This window comes from Cyprinodon variegatus, unplaced genomic scaffold (assembly GCF_000732505.1).
Source record: "Cyprinodon variegatus isolate N-32 unplaced genomic scaffold, C_variegatus-1.0 Scaffold1996, whole genome shotgun sequence".
NCBI classification, from domain to species: domain Eukaryota; kingdom Metazoa; phylum Chordata; class Actinopteri; order Cyprinodontiformes; family Cyprinodontidae; genus Cyprinodon; species Cyprinodon variegatus.
Window position 1 is genome coordinate 35881 of NW_015152449.1, and position 10634 is coordinate 46514.

The following is a 10634-nucleotide window of genomic DNA, read 5'->3' on the forward strand; positions in this document are numbered from 1 at the left end:
TGGCAAAGGAGCGTGATATACAAAATAACTAATTACAGAATCTGTACTAGCACTACAATGCTAAAATGTAAACAAGTAAAAAAGTGTTGTTGTTTTTTTGCTTCAATTATCCTATTGTGTTGTGGATTTACTTCTTATAAAAAAGAAGAAAAACAAGATGTGGACTGGATAATAGAGGAAATTTTAGTGGGGGAAAATGTCTGTTTGAGGGAAAGAAGGAGGAGGAGAAGGAGGGGATAAAGTAAGACATAAAAAGAAGGAGGAGGAGAGGAAAGAGGCACAACAGAGCTGTATCATCAGTGTACTGGTGCTAGAGCAGAGCAGCTCCTCCTCTACCTCCTTATTTAATGCACAGTCATTACTGCATGCTAGCTTTCAGATCTGCAGGCAGAGACCAGGAATCATGGAGATGTGACCAATCAACAGACGTCTTTATCTGCACCAGTTCTGCTCCGCCTAATCCTGAAAATTTTTTTTGTCTTTAACTATTTTTTTCCTGAGTCATTTTAAGGATATGCACAATCTGCTCGGAAGATTTTTCTCTGCTGAAGTCGGAACCTGAATGGCTTTTTGTGCGTCTACACAGAGATCTCACCTCAGGATTTGTTATTGAGAGCAGGGTTTGTGATTAAGGCTCACACAGGACGACAGGTTGTTGTGCAGCATCACCACTGCTTCTTCTTTTTTAATGCTGGGATTTTTTTTCTCCTTTTTGTACACATCTTGCAGTTGTGAACATGCACACATATCCCTGCCAGCTGCAGCAGTGCAGTCTGGCTTCAATATGCATGCATCTGTGGGTAACCGCTGCCTTAAGGACAGGCTTAAAGGCTTCTCCTGTAGAAAAGATGCTGATTTAAGGCGAATGGCAGTCTAGCTTTGTTTTCTTAGCAAAGTAGACAAGGCTGTAGAGGATTGAAATTAACTTTACAGATGGGATGTGTGGACCTGAACCTGACCCTTACTTCCTGTTTTATCCAATCCCAACATGAACTCTTCCTCTAATTCAAACCAGAGCAGTTCTCCCTTGTTCTGTCTGATGGGTTATTCTCACAGCCTGGATACCTGCATACTGGAGGTGGCCATCATTCTCTTCCTAGCTGTGCTGATCATCACTGGAAATCTAGTGGTGATCTTTGTCTTCCACTGCGCTCCGCTGCTGCACCACCATAGCACCAGCCACTTCATTCAGACCATGCCGATCTGCTGGTGGGCATCAGCTGCTTGGTTCCTGCACTGTCCCTCCTTCACTACCTCCAAGACCTGAATGAGGAGCTTGCCTGCAAAGGCTTTGGCTATATTGTTTCTGTGCTAAAGGGCGTCTCAATGGCCTCACTAGCTTGTATTAGTGTGGACCGCTACATTGCCATCACCCGGCCGCTGTCCTACAGCACTTTGGTGACACCATGTCGGTTGAGGTTTTGCATCATTCTGATTTGGATTTATTCCACCCTGATATTTTTGCCTTGTTTCTTTGGCTGGGGGAAGCCAGGATACCATGGGGACATATTTCAGTGGTGCTCAGACTCTTGGAAGACAAACCCAACATTCAGCACGTTCATCGTGGCGCTGCTCTATGCCCCGGCAGCGTTCACTGTCTGCTTCACCTATGGAAGCATCTTCCGGATCTGCCGTCAGCACACCAGGGAAATCAACCAACAGCACGCACGCTTCAGATCGCAGACACAGACTATTAGGGACGTGAGGTGCGAGGGCTGCCCAGAGAAACGCTACGCCATGGTCCTCTTCCGAATCACCAGTGTCTTCTACGTGCTGTGGATGCCATACATCCTCTACTTCCTCCTTGAGAGTGGGGGTTTGTATCACCACACGGTAGCATCCTTTCTCACCACCTGGCTGGCAATTAGCAACAGTTTCTGTAACTGTCTCATCTACAGTCTCTCCAACAGTGTCTTCCGTAAAGGCCTTGGCAATCTCCTAAACCCACTGCTTCCGTCCTGTGTCGGCTGCGAAGACACCAAAAATGCTCCGCCTCCGAGCAGTCTGCAACCAGATGCTCGATACAACGTCTGAGACCCTTAAGCCACAGATTTGATTTCCAAACCATATATCTACAGCATGATGCTGTTTTTTTTTGGTCCTTAATTCAAATGCATTGAGGACCAGTTGAAGGGTGCCTGTGCAAGCACATGTTGGTCTTTTTTTTCTAAATCAGATGAAGATTAAAAAATGAGTTTGCAAAGTTTCTGCTGAGTGGTTATTAAACGTGTGATGTTACTTCATGGCTACCAGCTGCAGAGTTGGATTCACAAAGCTGAGGAAGAGACCAGACTGAACAACTATTTTATGTGTGCATGTAGAGAATAAAGTACACCCCAGCTACACTTAAGAAATCTAAAGACCTAAGCATACTGCAACCTGTTTAATCCAATTTAACATATTCCAAAAATCAAAAGTTTACTCCCAAACTTTTATATCCATGTCACAGGATAGAGGTGTTAGCTCCTGATAAGAAAACAGATGAAAAGGTTGGTTGTTCACCTTCATATGAAGCAATGATCTGCCTGACTGAGTTCAAACTAAACAGAACATCTGTGAGAAAATAGAAGGGAGTCTGCAGCAGCTCACGTGGTTCTGCATGTTTCCTTAATCTAGTGTTAAAAAAAAAAGAAAAAAGATATTGATTTATAAGTTAGCATTACCGTTTGTGTTCAACGCCCAACAAGAAGACAATGGGTTTAATTTTTTAGGAGAGATTTATTGTTCGATATGTTTCCATCTCTGGTTATCAGGAACTGATTGGTCTGATCTTTGAAATTGTAGCCTGGAGTGTGTTTTTTTTCCTCCCCACCAGTCTGCTCATGACTGGTGGAGCAAGTCCAAATGGATCTGCTGTGTTATTCATTTCAGGATTTACTGCAAGAAAAAAATAAAAAGGAACAATAGTTAATCAGTTTTTTAGGTTTGTTTTCTCAATACGCAGTTGAATCTTGGTGTTTAAAGCACTAAAGGACAACCTCTGGTTTAGATAGCTTGGGGTTTTTTCTTTGAATGAAGGCAGAAACTGGATCCTTATCTCCAGATTTTATTAGATTGGACATTATCTCATGCTTAGAGGCTTTTAAAAGTAATTTCTCCTCTCAAAGGTCTGGCAGCAATGCCTATTTATTGGTATATAAACTGCTCTGTGACCTAAGGTATAACCCTTAAAAACAGAAATGGAAAATATATCACTGTCATGGCTAAAATAATTTTGCATGGTTGATTTAAATCTCACAATTATTGCTGTAATTTTATATTTGGGTATTAATTTTGCTGCACAAAACCACATTAGGTGTTGATGTGAATGACTGTTTAAGATCTTTTTAAATTATACAGACCCATATTTATAAACTAATTAAATTGAAAAAGTATGTAGGCCTTCTTTGAATTAAAGTTGAATCTATAGTCAAAGATGGATAAAACCCTGGCTGGTTAGTGTTATTTGGTTGGAGTTTGAAACCTAGTGATAGTTCCACAGGAACTACTTATTGCACCTAATGTTTGGTCTTTAATGTTATACAGATATCACTAATTCACCTCAAGGATTCAAACAAGAGGATATTGACCAGTTATGTGAAAGTATTGCTTTCTGGGGTAGAAAGCCTGCCTCTAACCGCAGACACAGCAAATCTTGTGCTTGCTTTGATTTTTTTTTATTATTATAAAACACCATTTTGTCTTTTAAAAGAGAGAGGTTCTTCCGGGAAAAATAAAAACAGAGATTATCACAATATAATGGAACAATTTTATTGTTCTTGAAATACTTTTTCAGGTTTCCTTGAGTTTATAAGATTTATATGTTTATATATGAGATATATGTTTATAAGAGTCACTTTCGTGGTGTAGTTGGACAAGCCTGCATAAAAACTGCTAAAACTGTAAGTTGATTTACTGAGGTGGACCCTGAATAAGAAAGCAGCATCAGATTTTATCTTGCAAAATTCATACAGCATAATTGCGATATTTATATTGAAAAACATCCAAATTTAAATAGTTAGAACAAGACGCCCTATCTCTGGAACATAAAACATCAGAATTTGCATCAATTGCTCCATTTAAGCACAGAACGCTTCAGTTTGTTCTAGGAATCATTATTTCATGCATATATGTGTCACATTAAGCGTCTCATCTTTGCTCAGCTCCATGAAAACCCAAATATTCAATTAGAAATGCCCATTGTGAAAACATACTCTGATTGAATTCAAACAGTTTGTACAGTTGGAGGCTCCCACGCCCATTTACTTGATAAATAAAAAATATTGCCACCTGAATCGAATCAAACTAATGTTTCTGACCCATCCGTTACATGTCTGTACTACTTCATTCGTCAAAGAATGGAGTACAAATTAACCAGTAGAGATTTTATTGACCTTTTTTCTTCACCAACTATGTATTAGATGTTTTAAAAATATGTCCTGCTAAACCCTGAAAACTTAATTTCTCCCTTTGCATTTGGGAAAGGGACAAATGCTTATTGTAAGAACATGGAGGGTTATATAATCGCTAAAAGCAGGTTTTATTGGGAGGAGGGATAGCATAATGGTTAGAGCTAGTCTGTCATCACCGGAACTTACGTGGTTCGAATCCAACGGACTCCTCTAGGTTTGATCCAGGATCCTCCTGTGTGCAGTACAGTGAAAGCCCACTGCTGCTGTAGGGAGGACACATTTTAATCAGAATGTAGAAAAGTTTCCACTTTTGCTCTGCAGTTCATTAGAGATGGTACCAAAGGATAGAGGGTTTTATTCCCCCACATAGAAACATGTTGGTTATCTAACAGGTTATAGCACCAAGTGGAGGAGGGGAAGCAGCATTCCTGTCTATTTTCTAATAAAAAAAAACCTAATATATATCTCTATAAAGTAAGTTAAACGTTCCTTTCTATTCTGAATACTGATTTTTTTTTTTTTTTTGCCTAAAAATCTAGAGGTAAAACAAACATGGATAAATATTTGAAGAAAAGAAAACTATTATGAAAGATTCTAATATTATTTTTTTTAAATGATATTTAAAAGGCGGGACTTTCCCCAAGGAAAGTAAAAGTAGTTTAATTTGATTTGTTCTGCATCTTTAAAAGCAGTCCGATTTTTAAAGGGACTTTTCCTGGTTGAAGGCGAACCAAAATGACTAATTTCATGATTTATTACTGCAGAAACAACCATAAAGTAAATTGAATTCATCCTGTGAAAACTAGGCCAGTTTGGTTAACATAAGGGGCAGCAGAAACAGATGCCAAACCGGTTGTTTTTAAATCTACACTTGTCCAAAAGTAACCAGGTAAAAGGAAGGCAGAAAAAATTTATAGAAAAATCCTTACAGTCTCTTTGTTTTAGAATCTTAAAGCATCACTTTGTCTTCATAAAAGGTGAAGTGGATGTGACTTTTTAAAATAAATATTACAGTTTCTAAATTCCTATGCTTTCCTAATTTATTCATCAAATTTATGACCATATGTGGTTAAAACCACCGGTCTTAGTTCTCCTCTGGGAACAGGAGCCTGTCTGTGGTGTCATATGCATCTTTCCCTGTTCCTTTTTGACCTGGGAGTTGTTGCTTCTGTGCTTCATTGTATCCTTACCCCACTAAATAAAGAGGCTGGGTTCCTAATTTTGCCCCATATGGCAGCAGGTTTTCTCTGTCTAATATCACATCTTAATATGATTTAAGTTATGTGCTTGCCAGATGTATTTCTGTTTAACTTTCTCAGTGAAGTTTTGAAATAAGAGCAGAATTCATTTATAAAAAGATTTACTCAGTTGTTGTTTTTTTTTTACTGTACTTCTGTTATATATATATATAAAAAATGTTAATCTGTCCATGTTTTATTTCTGTGTTATTTTTACTGTTGAAGTGGGGGGGGGAGAGATCCTCTTTAGTTCATGATTAATGTTCAGTTTGGAGCCACGTCTGTGTCTCATGATGTTACTGGGAGTCATGAACTGATTTACTTTGTCTCTTTGTATACAGACACTGTTGCATAACCTGCTGCTGTAAACCCAAGTGAAAAATTCCCTGCTCCAAAAGGATGTGTCAGAAAAACGATAACAACCTGCAGAGAAACGCTCTAAAGTGCCTTCTCCTTTAAATGCTGCACACAGTCATTTATTTTAACCCATTTATGCAATCAGGTTAATTGTTTTCGTATTTTGTAGATGAACATATCTCACAAAATGTGCAGTTTTAAGCTGCTATGGATCGTTTGGAGTTCATGCAATACTTTTACAACTACCAAAGCATACCAAAGCAAAGTACCATAAAAGCATATTTCCTGAAATTATGGTACGATTGATTCAAGTTCAGACTTTAAGTTTGTTGATGTCTTTGGATTACTGTATTTACAGGTAATAAGAAAACGTTTCAGCTTCAGAGGCTAATTTTTTGTTAATGTTGGTTAAATGACAGAAAATAATCTCCCATGCAGCTTATTTATCGCTGATTGCTCTTCAGGTATACTCTTTATTGACAGAAAAAAACTAGCTGGGGTGCATTGTAGTAGAAGAAACATTAATTCTTTATATTTTATTGGAAAATATACATTCCAGCGCCATAATGACCAGCTATGCCATAAACCCACTGTGGACTTTTAGGCATGCTGATTTGTGAAGGGTTTATATTTCCACCTCATTGATTACCTCTATTTTTTATTTTATTTTTTTTCTGCCATGTTTTCAGATTGAAAAGTTTATATTATAGGATCAAAATAAACTGATCAAATGAAAAAACTGTCTAAGTATTTCGTTCATCAAGGGAGGAAAAAGTTATCTAATTCAAATTTTCTTGCATTTTTTTTTTTTTTACTTTTTTTTCTAATTTTTTTTTGTAATGATAAAAGAAAATTTGTGTTCTGCCTAAATTCAGCTGCCTTTTTTTTTAACAACCTGTTCTCTCCCTCACTTGGTAGAACCCACTTGTATGTGGGTCTATTTCCCCCCAGAACTGTTTATTTGTCATTTTAACCTTTGAAATGAGTGAAAACAAAATTATTCATTAACTTGAAGCATCGATTTTCATTTTATAGGCCATAGGTATCTTTAAAAAGTTACTTTTGTTTCTTTTTTTTCCTCATTCATCTCTTAATTCGAACATTCTTTATAAAAACCACTAAAGCTTATAAGAATGGTATTTGTTATTAAGTTCTTTATCTTAGTTTTAGCCATTATTAGGAGCTATTCGAGAGGGTTCAAAGAGTCCGTGGCTCTCGGGCCACAGGTTGCTGACCTGTTGTACGTGATCAACAGAAATAAAAGACTAGCAGCTGTAATTTAGTGGCTGGTCAAATGTGAGTGTCACAAATTCACAAATTTAAACTGTTCGCTTTTCCCATTTTTGCATTTCCCTGTTGTGGATCACTTTAAATAGAATTATTACCTTTGTGAAGTCTCACGTAATGCAAGAAATAAAAAAAAAAAAAAAACGCCCTAGAAGAGAATGGTTTTTATGTCTGACTGAGGTTCTGTTAATTTGAGGGGTAAACAGAAATGTGTCTCTGCTGACTGACAATAAGATACATTTACATGGACGTTCATCATGGGTCTTAGAGACATACTGGCTAACTAAGAGAGCTGCTCCAGATTAAACAAGCAAAATGACAAAACATGTATTTCCTTCATCTTCTGACATGGGAGTTGGTTCAGAGCTCGTCTTCCTGGCTGTGTGTTTCCTGGACGGGGCCGCCTTTTACAGTTGCTTTTTGTAATATCTGCTTCTGTCTCCTTGAACCCCAGTCGGCCTCGGCAGATGGCCGCTCACACTGAGCCGGAGGTTTCTTCCTGTTAAAAGGGAGTTTTTCCTCTCCACTGTCGCTGAGTCAATGAGTCGATGCAATCAACTGGTTTTCCTTAGATAGAAAACTTTGAATCAATTTGACTGTATGACCTGGTGAACTGTAAAGTGCCTTGAGATGACATGTGTTGTGAATTGGTGCTGTATAAATAAACTTTAGATTTTAATATTCAAAAGCTGTTGGGAACTGTTTGGTGTTTCTGCTTTAAAGGTTTAGTTGAGCTCAGTGTTTATTCCAAAATGTACAGAACCAGTTTGGACTTTCAGACCAAACATTCCAACCAAATATTAGTTTAGATTACTCCATCACTGCTCTGATATTGCTGGACAGTTCCTTCTGCTCCACAGAGTCCCACGGACATTTTAGACTTTCCTTTAGGTCACATGACTGCAACGACCACATGACTGTTTTTCTGTTTGCTAAGCGATCATTCTCTCACTCTCCCTGTGCTTGCACAATGTTGGTGTGTTTACTGCAGAAGCATGAATCTATTTATTGGAGAAAGCTGCAGAGAACAGATGCAGCTCAGTTAAAGCAGTCATGGCTTCAATAAGGCAAAATGGTATAATAGCTGCCATCTTTTACCTTATTACTTAAAGTTTGGTAAAATTATTAAAAAAAAATAACAAAAGAGAAATCCAGATGGAAAAATGTTTAGCCAATTCCAGAAACAATTTCTCAACTCCAGACATTATCACTCACATGGTACCTGTCTGACAACACAAAGCTGGTTAAACTGTCTTCAAAACTTCACATTTTGCCTAAAAATATACATTTCAGTGCCAAAATGATCAGGTACACCATAAACAAACATTGTACTTCTCATTCTATAAACATGTGATCTGCTTTAAACTATTCATTCACTGCAAATTAGTTATTCTTTATAAAAATTATTGTTGCCTAAAAGCTCATAACTACTTATTTGCATTAACAGTTCATGAGTGATGAGTGTTTTATTTTGTCAACATGGAGGGATTTTTTAAATCCACTTTGCTCTCCTCCTCCACATTAGAGGGTTCTTGTTCAATCTAAGGTAGCATCATACCACCCAAGGATTGAGTTGCTTTGTTTATGAGCCATTCCCAGGTGGCCATGCTGTAGTCACTGTCCTCCTGTTAACCCAAGCTTGAACTTAAGGAAAGCAGCTGAAGCCCTGATATTTTCCTTTAGGATTTACTGTTTGAGAGCAGAAATCATTTTTTCATCAGTAACAGCAAGTTATCCAACCCATGAGAAGAAAGATTACATGATGAGCTATTTGGGAAGAGCTTCACCTCCTTTCTCCACCCTCTGTAGCTTCAGCTCTTATCCTTATAGTACCCATTTATTAGCCATCCTTCCAAACAGCTTCATTGATATGCAGGAGAAAACTCCAGTCTAAGCTGAAATATTTAACATTTTACATCTTAAAGTCCTGATATGACCCTTTGCTGCTCAGTTAGTGATACATATATGTATAATCCTCAGTCCCTGATTGTTTTTATGAGGTATTTCCTTAAAACTCCAGTGGAGGCCATGTCCCCTTCATGTAAAGTTTGCTGTTGGGCGCCCATGCGAGGATCCCACAGAGCCTCTTCTCTGGCAGCTTTGATCCCTTGATTTAAAAACATGTTATGTCAGAGTTCATGTTTTCATTTTCCTGTGGGAAAATCAAGACCTTTTCACACTCTGACTGTAATCAGAAGCTACAGATCTTCAAACCCTGGAGGAAAAAAGCCGTTTTTATGAAATCCAACAGCGCCAAATATGGACCAGGACTGAGAGGATGAAAGGGAGGGAGGAGGAGGTGAGAGGGTTTGGGTTTTTTAGCTTGAAACAAATATCTGCTGGGATACTTGTTTAAGTGTTGAATGTTTCTACTTTCTTTAAAGCTGTTAGAAAGTTTTTTGGGCAGTGATGACATCTGTCCACCAGAGACAAATAAATCAGCTTGTTCTTTGCAGATGCTGCTTCCTTTTCTCCAGAAGTCAAGGTTCTAATTTTCTGAGACAGAGTTTTTAGGTTTTCATTATTTGAAAAAGAAGAAAGGCTGGAAATACTCCTATAAATGATTAATGAATCTATTAAATCTATGAATTTAATGTTCCACCATGGCTGAGTAAAAACATTAAACTTCTTTATGATATTTACATTCTTTTTATACGTATCTGCAAATTTAAAACGAACTGTTGATCTGTTTTGAAAATGTCCATTCTTTATTTTGTAGCTTTCTTAGCTGGTAAATCAATGAGGCTCCAATGCTCTCTGCCTATAAAGACATTAAAGGCATACACCGACCACTTGCTGTGATTTACAAATCAGGATTTTGCTTTAAAGTTTATAGGAATAAACTATTCACATCTCCTTAAGGAATAAATCATTTCTCACCCGCATTTTTTTGTTGCATGTTTTCACTCTAACATTTTAACATTTTTCTTTTAAAAGGATTACATATTTGTCCTGCAACCACATTGTTACCTTCAGAGCAAATAATACGAAGTTAAAAGGAGAAGATTACTCATAATTTCCATTAATAAGAATAAAGAAATTATTTTGTTTTTTGCCTAAATACACCTGGTCTCATTTTTTCTGCATAGAGGTTTCCCTCAGAAAACAGGCAATAACTCCTCCTAAATCTCTCACAGTTATGATCAGTATTTTAATGGCAATAAGTATTTTGAAGGAGCCATCTTTGGCCACTCACATCTCATCATTTGCAGATGACACCACTGTGGTTGACCTCATCAGAGACGACAACGACCAGTACTACAGAGAGGAGGTGGAGCAGCTGGTGGACTGGTGCAAAGATAACAGCCTGATCCTGAACGTGGAGAAGATGAAGGAGATCATCTTGGACTTCAGGAAGAAC

General features: G+C 37.7%; 1 protein-coding gene across 1 annotated transcript; it reads left to right on the forward strand.

Annotated features, from left to right (window-relative positions):
* The first annotated feature begins 322 nt into the window (after positions 1–322).
* On the forward strand, positions 323–4422 carry LOC107104993 (probable G-protein coupled receptor 21). The gene is given in 2 exon segments (XM_015405109.1): positions 323–1196; positions 1199–4422. Coding segments are annotated over 2 exon segments (1044 nt in total). The 5' UTR covers positions 323–988; the 3' UTR covers positions 2035–4422.
* Positions 4423–10634: the final 6212 nt, after the last annotated feature.